This window comes from Eurytemora carolleeae, unplaced genomic scaffold (genome assembly GCF_000591075.1).
Source record: "Eurytemora carolleeae unplaced genomic scaffold, Eaff_2.0 scaffold82, whole genome shotgun sequence".
In the NCBI taxonomy this organism is placed as follows: Eukaryota; Metazoa; Arthropoda; class Copepoda; order Calanoida; family Temoridae; genus Eurytemora; species Eurytemora carolleeae.
In genome coordinates, this window is record NW_019396126.1 from 416270 (window position 1) to 443532 (window position 27263).

The 27263-nt window shown below is 32.0% G+C and overlaps 1 protein-coding gene across 1 annotated transcript; it reads left to right on the top strand.

Moving 5' to 3' along the window:
* The first annotated feature begins 777 nt into the window (after window positions 1–777).
* On the top strand, window positions 778–23854 carry LOC111695714 (uncharacterized). The gene is made up of 19 exons (XM_023465124.1): window positions 778–901; window positions 2174–2265; window positions 2754–2821; window positions 4127–4204; window positions 5063–5159; window positions 7304–7380; window positions 7443–7553; window positions 7840–7926; window positions 10214–10317; window positions 11723–11788; window positions 13764–13836; window positions 16704–16782; window positions 17302–17405; window positions 17885–17935; window positions 18703–18738; window positions 18999–19045; window positions 20144–20192; window positions 22655–22749; window positions 23760–23854. The coding sequence occupies exons 1-19, from the start codon at window positions 804–806 to the stop codon at window positions 23821–23823; spliced, it is 1476 nt and encodes a 491-aa protein (XP_023320892.1). The 5' UTR covers window positions 778–803; the 3' UTR covers window positions 23824–23854.
* Window positions 23855–27263: the final 3409 nt, after the last annotated feature.

Here is a 27263-nt window from a genome sequence, read left to right on the forward strand (position 1 = left end):
ATCTATATTTGATTACCTAGACCTATAATTGATTACCTAGATCTATATTTGACTACCTAGATCTATATTTGATTACCTAGATCTATATTTGACTACCTAGATCTATATTTGATTACCTAGATCTATATTTGACTACCTAGATCTATATTTGATTACCTATAGATCTAGGGTAATAAAACGACGAGTTTTTGAAAAACAATCGTTTTTAAAAAATGGTCGTTTTTAGAACGATCGTTTTTCAAAACGTTATAAAGCTCGTCGTTTTATTATCGATCGTTTACGACTACCCTTCGTTAACGACGAATCTTCGTTAACTATTGTTAACGACGAACGATCTATAATTGACTAGCTGGATCATTATTTTCTACCTGAATCTATTTCTTCATGGAGCTTTCTTAAAGTAAAGCGTCCAGAGCCGAATTTAAAGAATTTGATCCGCGGCTTAAATTTAAGACGCGTCTCACATATGGTGGGTTTCACGTAAAAGTGTATTTAATGTTTCAAGATTTAAGCCGGTGCTCAATTTAAACCGGTTTTTGGCAGATTTGAGACGCTGCTCAAATTTATTAAATTCGGACACAGTATAATATTAAGTTAGTATTATCAGAAAGTCAAAATTAAATTATTATTTTATTCTGGCAAAGGTTTAAACAAGTGGTTTTACGCCTGCTCCTGCCATCTTGATGTACTGAAAGAAATATGTTTAAAATTTCTATTATTACTATTAGATTAACAGATCAATTGTTTACAAGATTGAATATCAAATTGCTTAAAGTTTAGTTCAGTTTGCCCGTGTGTGCGTGATGTGGAGTTACCTCCTAGCTGTATACTGCGCCCTGCTTCAGGGACTACAGGCTGATGAGAGGATCATCGGAGGGATGGTCGTTGAAGGAGAAGAAAGGTCAGAAAACGACCCCATTCCCACACCATGATGGATCAAAAAATGTTTACGATTAACCACAATAACGACGGAAACATCAACGAAAAAAAAATCCTAGACAAAAGAATTGGCTTGATTTTTGAGCGGAATTGCGCAGTTTTGCGTCAAAAATTTTACTTTCCGTGGATTTCAGTGTTATCGAATCGGGAGAAAAATCCTCGAAATTCACTTAACATCTCATTTCTCTCAGTGAACACTTTATACAGAGGTTTGCACATTTTGAGGAACAAATTTGAGTAGTCAAAAGGGTTAGTTTACATCCTAAACTAAAATATGGTGGATTTTTGCATTTCAATGCTGAAGCCTATAATCCCAATTGTAATGTCTAAACGATCTAAACTTTATGATTACGGTATCTCCGACCATGAAAGTGTAATCATGCAAATATCTTATCTAAGGTTGGAACTTTTATGTTGAGTATCATTAATCCTGAACTCTTGATCTCGATATATAATGTAGTCACTTGTGAATTTGAGAAGAAACAATCCAAATAAAAGTTATCCCTGAGTCTAAAACTAAAGGATGCGCGAATTTTAAGTTCGAGGTTAAAAGTTCTGTAAAATAATGAATAGCTACTTAAATATTAAACTTTCTCAATTTTAAATTTGAATTTCCCGGGAAAATCTGAACCAATCAGAGAAAAGGATTTACGGAGAATATTACATAACCATCGCTAATCAGCTGATTACGTAACGGAAAACAAACCATATTTCGAGTTACAACCGTTTTTTGGGTTTACATGCAAAAATTAATTAATCTAAAACGTGAAATTTCTTTAACAAGGTTTTCACTTTTAAATATATCGTAAAGTTGAATGCCACTTTCTCAGCTGAATGATGATTGAATAATAGACAAATAGGGAAAATGCAGGATTTCAAGATTTTAGACTCTGCAGTGTTTAAATTTTAACTCGTCGATTTCGGCGAGGTAAATATTTAACCACAGGGTTAAATATTTAACCCTGTGGTTAATTATTTTTCGATGTTTTTATGTTGAAAAAGAAAATGTCAAAAACCATAAAACTATGGACTAGGAAACCGACATTCAATCAATATTCACAGTGTAGTTGGTGTTCGTACAAAGAAAATCGTTTTATCAGTAGTTTAAAAATCAAGTAAAATGGTCTTTGCACACTGCACAATTACTGTGTCTCATTGTACACGGGACGATTTAAAATGATAAAGTTAGTTTAGAAGTCGTCTTCCTATTCCAGAATTTTCCAGTTATATTTAGACCACCGTTCATGGCTGTATTCAACTTTCAACCCAGTTCCTCTGTAAAGTGCACTAGTTCCATTATATCATCTCAGTGGATAGTTTCAGCAGGGATTCAACATTTTAAACTAATTAATGTGGACAATTTTTGTTTTATTTTATGTTCTTATGATAATGTGCATAAAGCAGTAACATGTTAAACATGGAGTAAAAGTCGTCTTTCTCATAACAAGTCGATAGTTATTGTTTTCGAAATTTACATAAAAGCAGAAAATTTGACCCAAACAAGTTTATTGTTAAAGACCCATACAAATGGAAATTACAAAAGATATTAAACACACTTTCAGAAAACCACACTTTTAATACAGTGATAATCCAGACATAGTGAAATTATTGTCGTCTTACTTGTAACTTTTATAAAACTTTTCACATTGCCTTTAAAATTATTTAATTGATATAACTTTTTAAAAAATCGGTTGCAAATTAATTAGCAACAATTTAAATTAAAAGAAAGAAAAAAAGAAAACAATCACTTTTAAATTTATTTAATCTTATAACACAGAAATATGATTAAAGTGAAAAATATTTGAATGGTTCAGCACATTGTATTGTGAGTAAGGAGCATATAATGGATGGATCCTGTTTGAAGAACTACAAAGCAGCAAAGGAATATATTTAATTAATCAAATAATTTAATTTATAGCAAAGGTGCGACCTCGTAGCTCCTCTAGTTTGTATTTACGAACAAGAGAAGGTGCGACCTCGTAGCTCCTCTAGTTTGTATTTACGAACAAGAGAAGGTGCCACTATTTGTCTTATAAATCATTGACTTACACTCATTTTGCTGACACATCATTTGTCCTACAATCCTTTGACCTACAAATCATTTTTTCTGCAGTCATTTGTCCTACATGGCTACAATTGCTATTGTAAAACTAATTAGATATGTTTTAATATGTTTTGATATTTGTTGTGTACATGTCAGAAAATTACTTTAAACTCTAATTATTCTAATAAATGTATAAACTAATTTACATAAGATAAAATCACACTCTGATCTCTAATAGTTCTTTTTAAATCTATTTAATGTTTTGTTATCATTATTGAAATTAGGTGGAAAAAAAGCAAAACAGACAAGAGCTATTTTTCACCTAATTACTTTATACTTGTACTGTTAAAATAATCATTATAATTTGTAATTGTAAACTCGTTCTGTACACAGATACATGAAATAAACTTTATCTAACTATCTAATCATTTGTCCTAGAGAGAGGAAAACATCATTTGTCCTGCAACACTTCATGTGTCCTAAAATAATTTTTTCTACACTCATTTGTCCTACACTCATTTGGCCTACACTCATTTGTCCTACACTCATTTGGCCTACACTCTTTTGTCCTACACTCATTTGGCCTACACTCATTTGGCCTACACTCATTTGTCCTACACTCATTTGTCCTACACTCATTTGTCCTACACTTATTTTTCCTACACTCATTTGTCCTACACTCATTTTTCCTACACTGTTTGTTCTGCACATCATTTGTCCTACACTTAATTTGTCCTACACTTATTTGTCCTACACTCATTTGTCCTACACTCATTTGTCCTACACTCATTTTTCCTACACATCATTTGTCCTAAACATCATTAGTCCTACACTCGTCTGTCCTACACTCATTTGTCCTACACTCATTTGTCCTACACTCATTTGTGCTACACTAGTTTGTCTTATTTGTGCTACACTAATTTTCCTACACTTATTTGTCCTACACTCATTTGTCCTACACTTATTTGTCCTACACTTTTTTATCCTAATCATCATTTGTCTTACACATTATTTGTCCGACACATCATTTGTCCGACAATTTATTGTGATTAAAATATATCACTTGATGTAGAAATATTGTTTAATATTTGTTTATTATTTATATTTGTTAGACATATATGAGTTTAAATGAATATATATTAGTTTAAAACTGTGTGTGAACTGCAGCCAAATGGTGATATGAAACTCATTTTTCCAGAACAAGCTGAACCTTCACCAGAGGTAATAATTTGGCTCAATTCTAGAATAGTTTGGCTCAATTCTAGAATATTTTGACTCAAATTTAGAATAATTGGCTCAATTCTAGAATAATTTGGCCCAGACATAAAATAGCTTAACTCAAAATTAGAATAATTTGGCTCAATTTTAGAATAATTTAGCTCTATCTTAGGACAATTTGGCTCAATTTTTAAATAATTTGGCTCTATCCTAGAATGATTTGGCTTACTTATAAAGTATTTTAGATCAATTCTAGAATGATTTGGCTCAGTTTTAATATAATTTGACTTATTCCATTTTTTAGAGAGACAATCTTTAATTTCATTAATCAACATTAACTCTTTTTTTGTTCGTTTTAAATTCTAAAAACACCATTCCTGGTGCACTTAACCCTAGTGATATCATAACAAAGGGAAATCCAGCAGGGCTATTGGAATTTCATGAAGAAAGACATAGCAGACATGCCTCTTACTTCTTATGAAGACCTAAGGTTAACAGCTGAAGACCTTGATGACATGAAAGCTGAAATTACTGAACATGTTCCATTTGGAGTTAAGAATGCAAATATCCTACTCATATATACATATGGTATTGGTCTTACATAACAAAATCTGTAGTTATGCTTCCGCTTCAGTGTTAGCACCTGGAAGTAGGTCATCAACATATGAAGAATTCAGCAGAACTTGGCTTCCAGACGGGGTAGGAAGCCATGTTCTCCAGACCAATCTTTCTCAACGCATATATTCAATTTCATAATTTTCAATGAAATTACAGAAACAAGAAATAAATAAAATTTGTTACTCTCTCCTTAACTGAAATATATGAACGATCCTTTAAAACAATCTACCTGATTATATTAAGGTTTATGTTGGCGTGGATGATCTAAGTGCCCAGTTTAAAGATGAAACTAAAAAGTTCCTCCTGGATTATATTATCAGTCATAAAGATGGTTACAAAGGTAGTGTCTTATTTTCTACCAGCTGGAGAACACAGCGTTGCCCAGGTTTATTTTAATATTCATAGCCATAGATTTCCCGCCAATTTAGTCCAGAAAATTATTCGTCGTATACTGTAACACGTTCTTTATTTAGCTTCCCTCTTTTCGTTTTTTTAATGAACCGGAGAGGGAGGGAATCCCCGGCCACCATGCAGACACGAGCCTCCCAGATTTGCTATTCAGTACGAGCCTCCGCTTACAGCACAGCTTTTATATAACTCTTGGTTTTTACATGATAAATTTTTACATTTTTTTGGCACAAGAATTTTACTGTTAATTTATTGTCATGGTTTGTAACGTAAATTGACTCATAAAGAGGTTTATGAGATTTATATTTTACAGAAAACATTTCTTACGCAGAAAAAAAGGCTTTTTGGAAATTCATTTTATATTGAAATTAGTTTATTTTGTTTTAATCTTTGAGCAATACCTTTTTTGGGGATATTTTTAAAGTTTTCAGATTATTTGTGTCAATGTCAAATTGTTAATCACCTTAATCTGATAAAAATTTAAATAAATGTATCACTTAACTTAAAGATTATAAATATGAAAAAAAATTCAAAATTTTATGTGTAAAAACTGTTTCAAGTTTTGAAAAATACAACAAATCTTAACTACATATAAAAACCAAGAGTTTTAAGGAAGCTATATAGCATAGGCTCGTTTACTATATAGCGGAGGCTCTTACTGCATGGCGTAGGCTCGTGTCTTCATGGCGGGGGCTCATGACGGCAATGGGTTATCTCCCACGACCCACACATTAACATTAAATGTAAGCTATATTTTTTGTTTTGTCTGCTCTTTTCATTAGCTTAGTATTCGTGTAAAACTGTCAAAAAGATTTTTTGAAAAAAAAAGTCCTAAAAGGATTTGAGTCTTTGCCACAATCTTAGAATTTCTAATCCCTATACCTTAGATATTTCAAACTAAGAATTCTGGAAGTTCAAATAATCTAAGTTTGAAATATCAAAGATTTACGCCATCAAGTTGCTAAGATATAAGGATTAGAAAATTTGAGTTTGTGACAAAGACTCAGTTCCTTTGGCACCAAAAAAGTTCTTTGAATATTTGTGAAAAAAGCATGATATGATACACTATGAAAAAAAGTCCTGGTTGTAAACCTTTCTTAGGACTTTTTTCTGCAGACTTGCGGTTTTTTATCTAGGTTTTCTTTTCCACAGACATATTTTCTCCAGGAATTTGATGCCTGTGATTTTGTTTAATGAGACTTTATTGTCAGGCAATGGTAGCCATATCATTTTAGAAGAAAAGTCCCAGGAATCTAAAACACAGGATTTTATTTCCAGTTACATTTTTTCTAGGAACTTTTAACTAGGTTTTTATTTTCCAATTTTTTTTCAGAAACTTTTTCCCGTCATTTTCTTACATAGATTCTTACCAAAAAACTAATCTCACAAATAGGAGATGATTCATTTTGTGTACTTAGAGATTGGAACAAAGCTTTATGGACAAAGAGCTCCTCCGGATACAATATACAAAACCTTTATAAAAAAACTAAATTTTTTTTATTAGATTGACTGAAAGAAATAGAAGATCACAGTTGAAGATTAAAGTTATAAACAGTGTTGAAATTTAGAGTAAATCTTTAAAAACTTCAACCACAGAATAGGGATTAGATAAAACAGTGTTAGATGGCAGTCATAAAATATAAATAATGTCATGAGTATTGGGCTCGTCAGGCTAGTTTAGCAGTTTTGTCTATGGGTGTACTGTTCAGTTTAAGATATTCGAAATTACATAAATTTTGTTTGATATTGCTAAATAATGTTAAGGATATGAAAATTTGTAAGAAATCTTAACTATTCTGTTCATAACTTTGAACAATATCTTTGTGGTATTTCGATATTTAACCCTATTCCTGCTGGGGGTTGCAAATTTTTTTTGCAGATTCTAAAAGTAGAGCACAAGAGCTTTCCAATGATTTATCATTTGTCATATTTGGACATCAAACATGGGATTTAGAGGGGGGGGGTCAAATTGACCCCCCCCCAGCATATCCTGGTTTTCAAGTACCCCAGCAGAGATAGGGTTAAATAATTTTACATTTAATAACAAGTAAATCTTAAAAGGTGAATACATTTTAGGAGGTAAATATGGTGCATATGGAGGTTATGATGTCATACTACTTAAAACAAGGAAAAAAATTGATTTAAAACTCAAGGTGATAAAATAATTTAATTTCTTGCAAACTGGTGGGCAACCCAAACATATGCTTTTATCAAGGCTTGTTTGCCTGGACCTGACTTTGTGTATGATGACCCCAAGATAGGGGGATATGGTCGGTATAGACGAGTGCCCTGTGAAGTCAATGATTTGGGCCCCAATGTTTATCAGGTGCTTTAATCATAAACTGCTGTTGATGTTTTATCCAGGAAAATTACAAAATAAAATAATATTTTTTTAGTTTAATTTTATTGATTTAAACAAATTATGTTCATTTATTGTTTCTTGCTTTGTCAAAAGTCAAGGTATTTAACTTAAGGCTATGCTTAAAGCAGCAGATCAAATAAAGCCTTCTGAAGTTATGTTTGTTACATTTTAATGAAACTATGGTCGTCAGTAAGGTCGCAACCTAAAATACACTTTATATTGAATTTGAATATCAAATTTATTATTTTAGTTTTGCAAGGTGGACACTAGTTGTGATTACAAATCTAAGAGCTTTAAACAAGCAAAGTGTGACGTTAAATTCAATTATGAGAATAAGGTAACTTTTGGGATTGATATTTGGGATTGACATTTCCAAAGTAGATTTTGGATAAAATTATTTACAACTGCTTTACATGAAAGTTAGGGGAACTTTACTTTAAAGGGAGTGACCGGCAATGTATGGCAGTTGAACTGAGAATGAAGTTTTGTGGAGAATTTTTTTAGAATTCATTTAAGACATATAAAACGTTTTAATGATGTATAACTTCTGAGTTTTTTAATGATTTTTTAAAAATCGATTCTCAAAATTTGTTTGTAGATTTCTTTAAATTCTTCTAATGACGTCTTTTCAATAAAATTTCCGGGAAATCTACAGAAAACGTTTTGTGAACAATGAGACATTAAAGAAACAAATAACTGAATAAGATTCTTATTTTTGATAATAAGAGTCCATTTTTATTTTCTCAACCTGTTCCTGAACAGCTGATTGGTTTACTTTAGAATTTTGTTACATTTTTGGTCGACGTAACCACCCAAATGGATGATTTTGAAAGTCAACTTTGCGCTCAAACTCAGTAATTATACATCATTAAAACGTTTTATATGTTTCAAATGAATCCTAAAATTTCTCCACAATACTACATTCTAAATTTAACTACCATACATTGCCGGTCACTCTCTTTAACAAGAATTGTTGCCTACAAAACTTCATAAGAGCTGGCATGTCGGATTCACAATGGTTACATCTGTTAATTTTCTCCAAACAGTGGTAATGCAGAAGGTTTGTATTAACCCTAAACAGGCTGGAAGGGCCCCCCACCCCCCTGTAGTTTTTTGTCCCGACACTCTCATTCTTGACACTTTCATCGTGAAAGGAATTGAGTCTTTGCCACCAACTCAAATTTTCTAATCCCTATATCTATGGAACTTGATGTTGTAGACTTTTGATATTTTAAACTAAAATAATTTGATGCAACAGAATTCATAGTTTGAAATTTCTAAGGTCTACGACATTGGGTTGCAGAGATTTAGGAATTAGAAAATCAGAGTTTGTGTCAAAGACTCAATTCCTTTGTGACTTTTCATGAAAAATAAAGGATCTTTTGTAAAAAATCTGATCTTTCGGGGAAAAAAATAATAAATAGCCCATAACTTTTTTATGACTAAAGCTACATACCTAAAAACTATATTTCTGAAAAGCCCTTAAAAAACGGATATAGAAACATGTGTCACACTTTAATATTTGTTTAAAACAAAAACAAAAATATTTTGAACCTTTTTTTGGCGTTTTTATCAACCGTCCATAACACTCAAACTATTAAAGTTATCGGTCTAACTTATTTTTAATGAGCTGGCCTTGGCAAATTGGGCTATGCACAAGCATTTCAACCCTATATCTTTTCNACTAATTCTCTAAGGCCTTTTTCTAGAGGGGGGGGGGTGCCAAACGCCAAACTAGGGTTTCCAACTAGTCCTGCGTTCAAACTAAGCCTGTGTTCAAACTAGGGTTTCCAACTAGTCCTGTGTTCAAACTAGGGTTTCCAACTAGTCCTGTTTCCAATTAGTCTTGTGTTCAAACTAGGGTTTCCAATTAGTCTTGTGTTCAAACTAAGGTTTCCTACCAGTCCTGTGTTCAAACTAGGGTTTCCAACTAGTCCTGTGTTCAAACTAAGGTTTCCAACTAGTCTTGTGTTCAAACTACAGTTTCCAACTAGTCTTGTGTTCAAACTACAGTTTCCAACTAGTCTTGTGTTCAAACTACAGTTTCCAACTAGTCTTGTGTTCAAACTAGGGTTTTCAACGAAAGCGCACTTTACTTGCGCATAGCGCATTGCGGGCCATGAAATAGCCTTACTATTTCGTGTAATTCCGCGAAATTTCGAGCTATTCCGCGTAATTCCGCGAAATTCGGGAACAGTTGTGCGCAATTCCGCGCAACGGAATTCCAATTAGAAACCCTAGTTCAAACCATTATATTTTAGGAAAAGGTTGGCTGTATACGAGATGAGGATACACTAAAGTCCTGTATTGATATTTAAACCAACGTAATTTAGGAAAAGGTTTGCTGTATACGAGATGAGGATACACTAAAGTCCTGTATTGATATTTAAACCAACGTATCTTAGGAAAAGGTTGGCTGTATACGAGATGAGGATACACTATAAGTCCTGACCGTGATATTTAAACCAACGTATTTTAGGAAAAGGTTGGATGTATAAAAGATGAGGATACACTAAAGTCCTGTATTGATATTTAAACCAATGTATTTTAGGAAAAGGTTGGATGTAAAAAAGATGAGGATACACTATAAGTCCTGTATTGATATTTAAACCAACGTATTTTAGGAAAAGGTTGGATGTATAAAAGATGAGGATACACCTAGCTCTAAAAATCCAGGTTGTTTGGACTTCAGAGCTAAAACTTCAATGTCAGATAAAGAAATGACAAGGTACATAGGTGTGGTCTATAGAACTACAAAAAAAGTCACTATACAAAAAGATATGCACATGCCACATAGCTTCAATCATTGGATGATTTGCGCCGGTACAAGGATTTATCGGTACATGTAACGTTTACTGTAAATACATTCACTTGTAACAACTGATGGGTATGGTTACGAGGCCCATTAAAAAAAGTTGTTAGGCTTTTTAAAAGCATCACAAAAATCTGAGATACAAAATTTTTTTTAAAATTAGACAGGTATGCTTTTATTACATAAAACACAATTTTTACTTTGACCAAAGATATTGAGAAAATCGATCTTTTAGATTAGAAAATAGAAAACGATTTTACTAATTGTTATGAACAATCGTTTTGGTTAATTTTTTAAATTAGAGTAAAAATTTTGTTATGTGTAATAAATGCAAACTTAACTAGCAAGCAATTTTGAAATAGGATTTGAATAACAGATTCTTGTAAAGCCTTTACAAGCCTAAAAACAACTTTGAATGTTTAAAAACGTGCCTCAAAACAATGCCCTGCAGTTTCCGTAACGACCCAGGACGTTTTATACAACAAAAATAGAATGGCAAGATCTACATGGTGCCCCAATAAACATGGGAATTCAGTGACAAATTCGATATCGTCTTTTTAAATAATTATTTGATTTAGTATAGTGATACCTACTGAGAAAGCTTGAAATCTGTAAGAGTTTTGTCTGCTATATGTTCACATTTTGTTTGTTTATGTTTTGACTGCATACGGTTGTAGTACTTAGTAAAACAAGAAAATTGCAGTATAAAAACAGAGTAAACTTGTCAGGCTTCACTGTTCATCTTGCGGTGACATTATAGAAACATCTTTACAGTCTTTTACCGTTTTCATAAAATAAACTCCAGCAGACATAATAATATTATGGCTTTTGAAATTAGGTTTTACAATGCTAATTCATAACAAAGACGATATCGAATTCGTCACTGAATTCCCATGTAATATTAATCAAAAACTTGTTATTTTCAATTGATATTGGTGTTTTTGATTTTATTAATATTACAGAGTCTGAATTTAATGAATTTGAGCCGCGTCTGAAATCCACCAAAAACCGGTTTTAATTGAGCGCCGGCTTAAATCTTGAAAAATTCAATACAATTTTAAGGGAAACTAACCATATTTGAGCCGCGTCTTAAATCTAACTAAACTACCTACCGCTGGTTCAAATCCTTGATCACCGATTCAACATCTCATCTTTATCTTTCAATGGGTGATAGAGGATTTAAACCGACTCGTGGTAGGCAGTTCAGCGAACTCTCTTCCATTAATTAATTCAAGCCCTAGATTCAAAATTTGTCTATATTTACAGTGTAAAACAATTACTTGTTTGGATACAATCTTATGTGATCTATATTTTTGTTTAGGAAAAATATAACTGAGATTGTTATTTTTGCTCCTGGGGCAGCAACAGTGGTAACTAAATGTTATACGTAAGTAAGCATACTATCTTAAAATCTGATTTTCCAATCCCTATATCTTTGCAACTCTTTGTTGTAGACCTGAGATATTGCAAACTTTTAATTCGGCCAGATAAACTAATTTAAGTTTGAAATACCAAAGGTTTAAACCATCTGGTTGCAAATATATAGGAACTATATATAATTTGATTTTGTGGCAAAGACTCAATTCCTTTAATGCTATTAAAGTAGTTTGTTTAAGAATTGATCTAATAGAAAATGCAATTAATTGCTCAACATTTGTCAACGCTGTTTCAGATAGCAATCCAGTTGGGTACAAGTAGATAAGTCAAAATTGGCACTTTCAAGTTTTTAACTGTGAAATTAAACACAATTAATTTAAAACTAAAAGTCCTCCTCAATGAAGTAAATACCAGAGTTCGGAAATGTTGTTTGGAGTTTTCTTAATCTTGAATTCTTGATCTCGATATCCAATGTTGACACTTTCAAATGTGAAGATCAACGCCACAAGGATCCAGGCTGCTATGTAAAGTTGCATCAATTTTCCGGACTTGGTCAATTTTCAAGTGTCACAACGCCTTTGATTTTACCTCACCAACTAACTTAAAATTTTGTTTATCACTAAACATGCACATTTTAGAACAATACAACACTAATTTCAGTTGCGAGCTGGCATCGGCATGGTTAGGACATAGAAAATCCAGTGCGCTGCTCTAAGTAGCCGGAGCTTCTATTCAGCTGTGGAGCGCTGAGCAAAATTGAAACATGGCGGCACCACACCTTAAAAACAAACAGTACAGATGGCCAGAAACAAGAAAAAGAGAAATATAGAAAGAAGAATCCTGAGAGGTTTGTAACCATGGCAATAAGATGCCGATTTTTTACTCTACTGGCTGGGATACTCTGCCGACTATGAAGAACAGACTACTGTGGAAAATGCCACATTCAGAGCCACAAAACTAACAACTCCCCATTTTGTAATAAGGTGTAACTCCAATAAGAAAAAACCCTTGAATTTTGCAGAGGGGGAAGTAATTAAAAATCGGAAGAAAGTAAGGATTTTCTATGCTATGGGAGTCCCTCTATACCCTCCCTTCCTGACCTACTTCAAAATTCCAACTCCTACGCCACAACCCTTCCTTTTTTGTCACAAACAGCATTCTGAAGTGATTTCTTAGTTGGCAAATGTTGTGAGCTCCATTGTAAAGACCACTAGGCGTAACCAGGATTTAGACATGGAACTCAAAATAAAATTGCAGAAACCTACAAACAAGAAACAAGAAGAAAAAATAAAATTTAACAGGAAAATAGAAGGGAACTCTCCAATGATAAGCTTTACACTATCAATTTATCCCATTGGCAAATGGAGACATTATTAAAGATGGGACTGGAGACGTTAAACTTGAAAGAAAATACTCTATGAATATGTGTTGAATGCTGATTCAGCCCTGATCAGCTAGTTGTTGAGGCAGGCATGCTTAGAATAGACAATTACAATTGAGCGTTTACGAAAATTCTGGTTTTTGACAATTTTTTCTTCTTCTCAAAGTTATCAGAATCAGGGACAGTCAAAAGAGAATGGAATAACAGGAAGAAGGTGGGAATCCATGACAAGAAGAAGAATCAAATCAGAACTTTTCTGTATCAACTGTATCCAATTTATAAGATTAAAAATTCAAAAATAATAAATTGTTAAAAAGTACAGACTCATTTTTAGCTTTAGTTTTTATGAAGTTATTGGCTAAATTCTCATAGATTTTTGCTTGAAACCTTTGGATCACTGTGAAGCTTAAAATCTTCATTTTAGTTATCCCTGTAGTGTATGACTGACACAGGATGGATATCCATGTTTGATCCCAAGCGGGGGCCTATTCCGGAATTTGTCCAGGGGGGCTTAAAGTTGTTTTCTTTCTGCCTCTGATCCCGAGATTCATAACAAAAAAGTTCTGACTTTTATTAGTAAAATCTTATCCATATGCATGTTTAGAAATGACCCTGGAAAATATGGATGGTGTGGAATAACAAATAATTTAGTTGATGGAAAAACAAAAGCTGTTGAGGTGACAGAAAATTATTAACATTGTTTCACTACATGAGTAACACATTCTAAAATAATTATAATCTTATAAAGTTTGGGTCTATATGTAGGGTTGTTAATCGTTTTTGAAAATGATTGTTAAATAATCGTTTTTTGTTTCATTTTTCAATCGTTTTTAAGAATGATTGTTTCGTCTTTGGGACAAAACAATTGTTTTTTTAAAACGATTTGCAACAGTTTTTTATATGCTTGTTTTTTAAAAACAATTTCTTTTGAAAAAAACAATCGTTTTTGAAAAAAAATTTTATTGACAATTATGTTAACAATCATTAACAAAGGGTCGTGGTTAACGATCATTAACAAAGGGTTGTCGTTAATGATCGTTAACAAAATGACAAACTTTATAAAAAACAGTCGTTGTTGGAAAGCAATTGTTTTTGAAAAAAAATTACATGCACTTTTATTGAATGTTTTCTTACATGAAGTTAAAAAGTTGTGGGGGAGCTAAAACTTCATGATAATTTCTTAAAAACTATTTAATCTTTAACGAAGGTATCGTCGTTAACGAAGGTTCGTGGTTAATGATAGTTAACAAAGGGTCGTCAGTAACGATAGTTAACAAAACAACGATTTTTATAAAAACGTTATTAAAAACGATAATTTTTCAAAACTTCATTTTCATATTGAAATGATCGTTTTTCAAAAAAATTAAAACGTTAACATCCCTATGACTACATGTAGTAAACACCATACTGTTAAAACTTAGTCCAGAACTTTATCAGTCCAGGTAAAATGTACTTGTCAGCTATAAATATAAAATGTCAATTCTTCAGCGTTGAATGTTGCACAGGGACATAAGTGTTGCTATCAAACAAGCTCTAAAGCAATCAATGCCAAACCAATGGGCACAATGTAATCGGCTCTAAATGTCACACAGGGACACAAGCATGGCTATCAAACAAGCTCTTAATGTGTCAATGCTAAATCTCTAGGCATGATCGCAGCTTGTATGTTTCATGGAGGACCATAATTACTCCCAACACTGTAATCAAAGCGGAGTCTCAACCAACTAATGTGTATTCACAAGTATATGTTTCATGTTAAGATATATGTTTCAACAAGGACCAACATTACTCTGAACACTGTAATCAAAAGGGAGTCTCAACCAACTAATGTGTATTCACAAGTATATCTTACATATTAAATTTTTATATGTATTTAGAATACATGCACAGAAATATATTATCATAGTTAATCTAATCACAATATGTAGCTAGTCTAGTCACATTACAAGTTTTGCGTATTTAAGGATTAGCGCAGTTAGATTTATAGACAATGTACAACGCAATTTATATAGGTATGTTTAAACTGTATTTATTACATTTATATAGATATTGACTAGCTAACCTTACTCCTGTTGGGTTGATTTCTTCAGGCTATGTGTATTTACGGATATCACCACGTTAATCTTACTTATTTTGAGTTTAGCCCTTCAAGCTAAGTGTCTGTATGGGTAATCTACTTTCTAACCTTTCTAATTTTTGTGTTTTTATGGGTATAACTTCACTATTATCACTTATTATGGGTTTATTCCTTCAGACTAAGTGTCTACATATATGGGTATCACCAGGCTCATCTTACTTATCTTAAGTTCATTCCTTCAGAGTAAGTGTGTGTATGGAAATCGACTTTCTAACCTATACAAGGTTTGGTTCATTCCTTCAGGCTAAGTTTTTTTTTATGGGAATCTGTACCCTCTAAACTTTCTAAGATTTGGTTAATTTCTTCAGGCAAAGTGTTTTATGGGTATAGTGAATTTGATTTTGAGAATATCAAATTATTTCACTGAGCAATATATCATATTGACGAGAACTGAAGAATGACATGAGAAGGACTAAACTAACTTAAAATTCTTTTTACAGATCTCATGTACACCACAAGTACTCAATGACATAAGAACAGCCAATATTCACAACCGACCTGATGTTAATCTACAGGGTTTCCCACGAAACATGACATTTAAAAAATCGTTATTTTTAGTTAAAACATCCTTTTGCTGCATTATCTTTTACTTGAAATCAATTTTAATATAACATGACTCTCATATAATATTTTTATTGATCTTTGGTACCAAACAACTCAACAAATCATGGAAAAAGACATTCTAAACTATTCACCAACTGTTATGTTTCGTGGGACATCCTGTATATAATAGGAATATCTTTAAAACATCTCTGTACATTTATAGATGAAAAATGTCGTCTTATGCGCAATCTATCTTTATCTATGGGTTATCCGTTCAGACATGGATACAGCCTTGATAATCTTACTTATTATGTGTTTATCCCTTCATTGCGAGCGTCATTATGGATATCACCACGCTAAATTTTTCGGCAATTAAATTTTATCATTTTTTGTACATTTCTTTTATGCAAATATTTTTACTTTATAACTGGATTTTGCAAAAAATATCTATTCGCAAATTTGTTTGCAGAGAATATATGCGTCGAAAAAAAATCGATGACTATTGTTTGTAATATCTGAAAGATTTATTTGGAATTAAATTTAATAATTTACGATCCGAGTAGAATGTTGCAACTTTCGGAATTTGTATGGACGCTACGTTCTTCGGTATGAGTAGTTTTTTACAAATTTATCCTTATAGACGCAACAGATAGAAGATTAGTAGCGATCAAAAGCGCTTATTTATTGTTTTAAGCCTATACCCCCTTTAATTTTTCGCGAACACTCCCTTTAAGTCCCTCAATATCAGTCTTTGTAAGTGTAAGTGGTAAATCGTATCTTACGGATTTTAAATTTGACGTTTTTTTAGATTTAAACAAACAAGCAAAGTACATATATAGATACAAGGGGATATTTTGTATTTAGGACATAAGTGTAAGTCCTGACAAAGGTTGGGGAGTGTGCAGTGATACCTGCGAAGATGAAGAAAATTTTTCTATCACAGGTTTGTTTTTGTACCTTTTGTTTGATAACAAGATGGCTATGCCCTAACCACACTGGAGCAGGCCTTCCCTTAAGCATTTATGATCAATAATGTTCTGATAATTCCAATATGTTTTCCTGTACTTAAAATGCTCTAGTCACTTTTTTAGAAAATACACAGTTCAAAATAATCAGCTTTCAAAATGATATTGATATCTAATCAACGAGGTGATAGTGTATAGAGTGATGATGTACGCTAATCCTTTACTAATTGTACACGCCATGTATTATACCGAGAGCGTACTGCATATTTGTTTATTATAATTTGATTCTGGCCTAACCTATAGTATATCATTATTGGTAAACATTTGCAAGTGTACAGTTCAGCTAATTAAGCACACAGGTAGGAAACTATCATCCCCCCTGGATCCCCCCTGGGACTTGGTCAGACGGACCTTTCAATATGGCATTGCAATTTTTGCATAACTTAAACATTTTAAAATCCTGACTATGAATGTATATCATCAATCAATCTGTTCAGGAAAAGCTCGTGTGAAGCATGTTCAAATCATTGACCAAACATATTGTGATCAAGAACTTAACAAAATTAGGAAAGGAAGAGAACCCTTTATAGTTGAGCCAAAGGTAGGCAGTTTTTATTTCGGCAGTATATATTTTACATAATTTTGAATCCAGGGGACAGGAACTATTGACAATATTTTAAAGGACTCTCTTTCAAAAGTTAATTATTTTCAGTTATGGTGCATCTTTAGAAAAACTTGCGCATTTCTGCTTCAGAAAAAAATCTGAAGAAGTTGTTATAGATAAAAACTTTTAAAGCTAGAAAATCTATTATATCCTTCTAATATTCATAAGATAAAGATTTAAGTGGAGCCACTGTAAATTTGACAAGTCCATCTTCAAATGAAGGGTCAATTAAAATTACATCAGCAATCCCTGTATAAAAAAAGATTAAAGATCGTTTAAAGACAATATTTTATTTTCAAAATAAAATTAGTAAGACCTTGAACAGATTTTAAGAACTATAATATTGATAAACGCGCACATATTTACATTAATATATGTAAGATAATGTTTTAACAATAAAACTCAATGGATTTCAGGTCTATTGTGTTGCATACAATGAAACTTACAAGACTGCATTTTATGAAAAGGTAAAGCATAAAGTTCTTGGCTATCAATTTTGTATTAGACAAATTTGACAAAATTGCTTGTCTTAACAAATTAATCTCGTCAAAACCTAATTTTTATATCTTTACAATTTGAAATTGTAAACTTCTGACATTGTATACTTTGAACTTTGCAACATCATAGTTTAACTATCAAAGGTCTACAGTATCAGGTTGTGATAAAGGGATTAGAATTACGGAGTTTAAGCCTTCTAAGTCATCCAAGTGTTCAATTGTTATGTGTTACAGGGTGTCCCAAAAAACATGGGAATTCAGTGACGAATTCGATATCGTCTTTGTTATGAATTAGCATCGTAATACCTAATTTCAAAAGCCAAAATATTGTTATGTCTGCTATAGTTTATTTTATGAAAAGGGTAAAAGACTGTTAAGATGTGTCTTTAATGTCTCGCAAGATGAACAGTGAAGACGGACAAGTTTACTCTATTGTATACTTCAATTTTCTTGTTTTTCTAAGTACAACCGTATGCAGTCAAATCATAAACAAACAAAATGTTAACATAGCAGACGAAACTCTTACAGATTACAGCTTTCTCAGTAGGTATCACTATACTAAATCAAAGAATTATTTAAAAAGACGATATCGAATTCGTCCCTGAATTCCCATTTTTATAGGGACACCATGTACCATCGGAACTTTTTAAAAATTAAAAGAACCTTTAATGTCCATAAATACATATAAAACTGTTATTTAAAAAAGATCTAAGAGAAGCAATACTAATATATTTCAGGGTGCAGATGGTAGCTATAAACCTCTGGAAAACAAGGAACAACGTTTTTTATTGTAAAATGGTTACAAAGCGTTTTAAATCCAATAAACCCTAGAAACTGTAAATAAATTATGTTTTCAAGTTTGCAACTAAATTAGTTTTAAATAAAAAAAAATATTTTTAAAGATTTTTATATGTTCAATAGTTTAAGAGGGTGATGTCTAAATTTTTTAAATTTAAAATTTCTTCCAAAACAAATTATTTTGCTTAATGTCTGCCTTGAAACGGTTTAAATAACAATGATTGGTTGTGTAAAGTTAGAGTACCACACTAAACTAGGCAGAACATTTCCCTGGTACATAAGGTAAGCATTGACATCAACAAATTCATATATGTCATGTAATTATAAAAAAAAAAAAACAATATATTCCTGCTTTATAAGCACCGAGCTGAAAACTTTAGAATGAGATACCTCCCGATTACTTAATCTGAGTATCCAATGGACACACTTTTGATTTTTTTCTTAAACCGTTCTTTCTTGGATATAGCAGAGAAAAATCAAAAACCGGTTAAAAAAAAAAAGAGTCCCTCCCGTTTCTGTATATTAATCTTAAATGACGCGCAAAATTTCAAATTTATCGGCTTCATATACGCGACAATGATTGGTTGAATTTTATACACTTAGATTAGTCTCGATATTAAGAAAAAACGAGGATCAAGCATTAATCTCGATATCCACCATCCTAAAGTTTTCAGTTCTGTACGCACAATTTGAGAAAATTTGAAGAATTAGTTTGCTTAGGTATATTGGATGCCGGTGCTCCAAAAAAAAAAGATGAAAATTTGAAACTTCTTAGACCCTCATGCAACGTAACTTGTCACTATTTGAAAAATTAAAAATTATTTATCCCAAAGTACTAATAAAAGGAAAGTTATTTCAGAAGTGTACACATCTTTTGTACTGCAGTGTACTGTCTCTGGGCGGCAATGTAAACACAAGACGGATGTCAAAGCCTGACATGGGATCTATCTTTCACATAAAAAAATCAATGAAATATTCTGGTCATAGGAAACTATTATATGTGAATTATCAAAATTATCAAAATGTAATGCTTTTAACCTCCTCGGATACTAAACGAACAATGATGCATCTATTCTTGTTTACAAATTCCGCCCAAAGAGAACTGGTTTCAATATTTACTCAGAGTATACACGACCGCAATTAACTTTCCTTGCATTACACCCTTGGCAATGCCTGATTTACCCAGGGTCCTCACAATAGAAAATAAAAAGTTTAAATAAACAAAAACATGGCTTCTAATTTTTAATAAATGAGAAAAATCTTTCAAGGTAACAGTTGCAAACCAGGCAGTGCCATCTTTGCATGGAAGGTCACTTGGAATTGCGTTTCCGGTGCTTTTAACCCATTTTTATTTTAATAAAAATCTATTTTATTCTGCAGAGCTACCGGAAGTTGCAGGGGTGACTCAGGAGGTCCACTTTATGAAAAGGTGATCAAATTATTATCACTTTTTTGGGAGATATCCGTCCATTTCAGATATGTATTTTTTGTTTGTTTGCTTTATGAAAACTATTAAAACATGAATATTCCTAAAATTCAGTTGGTTGGATTTTGTACATTAAAGTAAAGGTGCTGAAATCAGTTTGTTATTATTTTGAGCATATTTCAGGTCCAGAACAAGCTTTAAATAATAAAAGTATATTTACTTCATCAAACAAAGGAACTGATTATTTTTTACAAATTCAAATATCTACAAGGTGTCTTAAAAAACGGTGAATGAAGGTGTCTAAAGACTCGTTTATTATTGGATTTTCAAGATTGAGACCATTTTTAAATCTAAGTATAATGTTCAATTCAATGAGCTTAGTTTTAGACCTGTAGATCTAAAAATTACAATTTTATAGGCTCCTAAAGTTTCCAACTGGAGTGAGTAAAGCTCCTAAAGTTTTCAATTAGTGTGAGTAAAGTTCCTAAAGTTTCCAACTGGAGTGAGTAAAGCTCCTAAAGTTTCCAACTGGAGTGAGTAAAGCTCCTAAAGTTTCTAACTGTAGTGAGTAAAGCCCCTAAAGTTTCCAACTGGAGTGAGTAAAACTCCTAAAGTTTTCAACTGGAGTGAGTAAAGCTCCTTAAGTTTCCAATTGGAGTGAGTAAATTTGGTAAAAAAAGATAATCTCCGTTTGAACAATTTTGTATGAGGGTCCACACTCTACAGACTTCTTTGTAATTGGATTTTCAAGATTTAGACCATTTTCTAAATTTACGTACAATTTCCAATTTAATGGTTCCATTTTATGCTTGAAATAAAAAAATAACAATTTAATAGGCTCCTAAAGTTTCCAACTGAAGCTAGTAAAAAGTAAAGGATAATCTTCGTTTGCACAATTTTGTATTCAATGTTAGGTTACAGTTTATCACAATTTAGTTTACAGTTTATCACAATTTAGTTTACAGTTTATCACAATTTAGTTTACAGTATACTATTAAAAAGGTCTACTATTAGAAGCAAGACACTTTTAAGCCCTTGATCCAATTTCAAAAATATAGTTTTGTGAGACAGCAGGGTCCAGGGCAGCTATTTTGTCATGATCTTGACCTCATGCAAGTAAAGTGAATGAGTGTTTGTGAGGAGCTTTTACAATTTTTATTTCTAGATCATACAAGCCTAAAATTGAACTAGTTGAATCGGAATGTGTACGTAGATAAAAATGGTCTCAATCTTGAAATTCGATTTCAAACAAGTCTGTACTCTGTATACCATTATACAACATTTTTAGATCTACAAGCCTAAAATTAGGCTAATTGAATTGAAAATTGTACGAATATTTAAAAAATGGTCTCAATCTTGAAAGCAAAGGATTTTGTACTCTGTAGACCCTTATTCCCTGTTTTTTTTTGAGACACTCTGTTTATCTTTGGAACCTGATTGATAGGTCATACTTAAATTATTTGATCTGACAAAATTAATCGTTTGTGATATCAAAGGTCTACAACAACTGGGACTGAATTTATTAAATTTGAGTTCTGTCACCGTATTAACTCCTGCTGGTTCAAATTTGAACCACCACGGATTTAAAGTTAAATAGTACAAGGAAGAATTTGAGTTGGTTATCCCAATCTGAACCGGCGGTAGGCAGTTCAGTAAGTTTAGTCCTGGAGGGATTAACAAATAGGAATTAGTGGCAAGAAATTAGTTCCTTTCTTGTTTTAAAACAAAAATTGAAAACATTTTTTAATCTCATTTTTTCTTTTAATGGAAATGATTTGAAGTTTATTTTAGGAATTTCGAGTTCTTGCCACCAACTTTGATTTTCTAATTAAATTCACATTAAATTACTTTAATGTAAAAATGGAAAGTCGCTCCCGTGTATGTTTATGTGAAAGCATGCACACTGTTAATTGTAGCCTTTTCTAATAAGAGATAACACACATTGTGTATGTAGTATCTCACAGTCAGATTTCACAAAAGAACGCTACCCTTAATATATAATGTAGTTTTTTCTCTCGAACTGCTGCCTTACCAATACTTGAATATAAACTTACCAGCAATCCAGACATGAAAAAACGAAAATAAATGTATCTGTTAAAATTAAATCTCCAACTTATAGATTTATAATTGTATTTACATAGAAAATGTCGTAAGAAAGTTTTGTGTTAAATTCATATTAACAATCCTGTAAACTGTAATGATACGTGAATAAATATCTAGATTTTAAAAAAAGATTTTCTAATCTCTATATCTTTGCAACCCAAAGTTGCAGACCTTAGATATTTCAAACCATAAATTCTGTTAGATCAAATAATTAAAGTTTGAAATATCAAAGTTTTTTTTAGCTTGCTAAAATATCCGGGATTAGAAATGTTGAGTTTGTGGCAAAAACTCAATTCCTTTACTGACAAAAAAGATTTAAATTCATATTTTTATTAATTCTTCTTATTTTTGTTTATGTTTAGAGGGGTGCGGATAATATACTATTAGGAAGTACTAGTCGGGGAACTGGCAGCCTAGAGAACTGCGGGGGTATAGACAACCCAACTCATTATGTCAGGTAAACGTAGTTCAACCACCTCAGCTTGAACCAGTACAGCTTGAACAGTGGTTTTACTATGTCTGAGAGGTTCAGTTATACTTCTGCTATTCTATAAATCTGGTCTCTGGGATGAAACTTTTGTGTGGAGAAGATAATCAGATAACTAATAGAGTGCTATTAACTCCAAAAAAGTGTAAAACCACCATTTTTCTGTACCGTCACCCTACTGCAGGTTTTACCTTTGAGGCTTTGGAACTCTTTTCCAAAAAAACAAAAAATGATTATATTGAAAATTATTTTACAATTGAATATTAAGTCAAATAATCAGTTTATTTCATCTCGACTAGAAATATTAATAATAAGGGAAATTTTTATTTTTTCCACTTTGAATGCTCACACAAATATTAATGTAATTCCTCTTTGATAATGCTTGGAAGTTATACCCTGCGGTTGCAGAGATAACTTCAATTGAGGGAACCTAGAATTAAAAATGCTCACAGTGGATACCAAAATCAAGCATTCTAAATTAATGATACAAAAATTGAAACCACTAAATGTTTAAAAAACGGATGAAAACAATGCTCAACTCTAACATTCTTTTAACAATACACCATAATCACTGAAATTCAGCCCAACTAGTTCTGTTGCATTAAAGAGACGTTGGTTCAACCACATACTGGGTACACTAGACAGGACGTTGGTTTAACCATATACTGGGTACACTAGACAGGATGTTGGTTCAACTACATACTTGGTACACTAGACAGGACGTTGTTTCAACCACATACTGGATACACTAGACAGGACGTTGGTTCAACCACATACTGGGTACACTAGACAGTACGTTGGTTCAACCATATACTGGGTACACTAGACAGGACGTTGGTTCAACCACATACTGGGTACACTAGACAGGACGTTGGTTTAACCACATACTGGGTACACAAGACAGGACGATGAAGAAAAGACTAGAATGGCATTTTTGTACAGGTTCGGATCATGCATTTTTTGAACCAATGTGTATTTAGAATGAAGGATATGATGCCCTGGATATCTGGATATGTTCCTAAAGAAGAACTTTGTATCAAATAAATAATTACACAAATAAATTTCAAATACATTTTTTAAACTCCTACTGAGAAATCTAATACAATTTTACAGTTTTAATTCAGAAATGTGTGGTCTTAAAACTTTTATCTTTCTATTTTCTAATTGTTTTGCTTTATAATGTGTTTAACCTGCAATGTAAGAAAAAATTAGGTTAATTAATTATCAACAACAACCATATGGCGCGACCAGACTTTTTACAGTACCCGGCTTATCATATGTAGGCATATTTTCAGTACCTGGCCTATCATAGGCCTATTTGACCTATCCCAATTAGCTTAGTTTAGTCACAACAAACCAAAATCGGCTGAAACTCGATTATTTACTCCCAGAAGTTGACTTGGACTCGTAAATAGTAGTACCAGAACTCGACTTTAAACTGAGATTTTATACCACTTTTGGACGAGTCTGTATACTACTTATGGACGAGATTTTTCAACTCAGCAAAAACTCAAAATCGAGAAAATGTCTACTTTTAAAGTGGAGTAAAAGTCGACTTATATAGTCAAGAAAAAGTAAACTTTTTAGTCGAGAAAAAGTCGTGCTTTCAAGTCGACTTTAATTCTTGAATAGTCGTTCCTGAACTTGAGCTGAGATTTATACCACTTTTGAACATTTATTTCAAAATTATTATTATTAGCTCTGTAACAGCTGAAAGGTTTTTAATTTAATTTTTGATGGAATCAATTTTTAAGAAATCAAACGTAAATATTTTAGAAAAACAATTTTAAGAAAATCTTATCATTTTGGAAAAAGTTGACGTTTTTTAAGTCAAGTTTAAGTCGACCTGTACAGTCGAGTTTAAGTCAACTTTTTAAGTCGACTTTTATACATGCATATATATTGGCACACCCATACATATTCATCATCGTCATTTATTTATCAATCAATCAATCATTAATCAGACACACGCGCACCTCACTCTCTATACCTAATACAAAAGCTTGAAAACGAAACTTCTATTCGCAAAAATTCCACAATTTACTGACACTGAGAAAACAGAAAACGTATTTCTTTTCCAAATATAAAGATTTTCTTTATTTTGCCTTTTCCTTAATATTTACCTTTGATTACTTACACATTGAATCAAAAAAAATTAAAAACTTAGATATTTTAAGCCTTCAATGGGCTAAAAATAATAATTTTAAAAAATGTAAAGAGAGCCCTGTCGGGCAACATCTTGTCAAAAGAAGTTGAGAAAAGGTCGAATCTAAAGTCGACTATTAAAGTCGAGTAAAAGTCGACTTTTGAAGTAAATCTCGGCGATAAAACTCGTAAAAATCAACTTATAAATACCAGTTCTGAGCTAGTTATGAACAAATACTAATTAGTTTGTGACAAGTTCAACATTGGTTTGAAAGATTCGACTTTTTTACGACTTTTTGTTTAAAGTTTTTGACTAGTTCAAAACTGACATGAAAAAGTCGATTTTTTACGTTTTTTTTTTGTTCCACGATTTTCATTAGTTCAAAACTTTTTACGATTATTTTCACCAAGTTTTTGACTAGTTCAAAACTGGGAAGAACATGTCATTTTATTTGCAACTTTTTGTTCCTAGTTTTGACTAGTTCAAAACTGTAATGAAAAGGTCGACTTTTTACGACTTTTTTCAGCAAGTTTTTGACTAGTTCAAAACTGGGATAAATAGGTCAACTTATTTGCAACTTTTTGTTCCTAGTTTTTGACTAGTTCAAAACTGGGATAAATAGGTTCGACTTTTTTACGACTTTTTGTTTAAAGTTTTTGACTAGTTCAAAACTGACATGAAAAAGTCGATTTTTTACGTTTTTTTTTTGTTCCACGATTTTCATTAGTTCAAAACTTTTTACGATTATTTTCACCAAGTTTTTGACTAGTTCAAAACTGGGATAAATAGGTCAACTTATTTGCAACTTTTTGTTCCTAGTTTTTGACTAGTTCAAATCTATGATGAAAAAGTCGACTTTTTACGACTTTTTTATTCCAAGATTTAGAAGATGGGCGCGAAGCGCCCTCTAAGGCTAGAAAGTAGGGCGCGAAGCGCCTTGAATTTCTAGTTTTGTAAATATCACTTATATATTAAAAACTAGCTGAAGTGCCCAGGGTTGCCGTCAAATAAAAAAATTGAATCTAAAAATAATTTTGATTTTTGATTGATCTACCCCATGTTACACCCAGGGTACTCATGGCTTCCCTCAAAAAATGTCAGCCAATTCGGTCCAGCCGTTTGGCCATGGCTATGAGTAACATATATACAAACATTTAAATATATATATATGAGCAAAGAGCTCTATGATATAAAGATAAGATCTTAAAAAAATACCAGCTTTTGGGAAAACAAAACTTATTTTATCCTTTATCTTTTTAATAAGGCTAAAATAATCAATATTAATTTGTAGCAGAACTTGCATTTAATTTTTCAAGATATACATTCTTTAAAAAGTTGGTTTTTGTTGTTTAGCTATGAGAAGTTTTTGAAAATTATACCCACAATTGATTGACAAGCTTTCTCTACGGATCTTTTACTCATGGATTACCATATTTCTTTTCTAAAGCATTTCTTTTAAAACATTAAGGTCACACGAAAGTGTGACATACATATTTATATGTATACATATATACACATTTACTTTAGATATAGAATACATATCACATGAAAGCAAATTATGTTTTGAACTATAGTGTTTTTGATGTTTGAAAAAAATTAAACAATTTAACAATAAAAAAACAACAGATTGTCTATACACAAAGATATAAAGATTCTTAAATATATTAAGAAAATTGTAATAAAAGGGTAAAGGGATGGAGGGAGGTTATAATAGTCAGCCGCAACAAGGCTCTAGTTTTTTTGCTCAAGTACCCTCATGTATTAAACTTTAACTTAAAACATTAATATTCTGAAAGCACTTGAAAAATAACGGATTTTTCAAAACTACATTTTACAATGTGTAATTCTTCCTATACAATCAAATCGTCAACGTAAACCAATTAATTCAAATTTGAAATATAACTGCAGAAGTCCCACCAGTAATGTCGCACAATGAAGACCTTCTTTATGTCTAGTTCATTCATATTATTTTATATTTTCATTCGACTAGAAAGCATGAGATTTTACAAATAAGCAATCACAATACTATGCAGTTTGGACCCGCCTAACCAGGGCAGGTTGTTTTGAGTGGATGTTTGGAGTGGAAGTTAGTTAATGATAATGAATATAATTGGATATGCAGATCAAATTCACATACGTTTTTGGATAGGTAGGGAGTTTGCAGTGTGATGACACAAAATTTACAATTCAGAATTATCATTAATTTTCTTGACTGTTAATAAAAAAAACATTGTTTTCAGAGTAAGACTAATTTTGACTGTTCTACCTTTCATAAATCATAACAATTTTCATGATAAATCAAAGCCGTAAATTTCTTGTTGAAAAGGTATCAAATGAT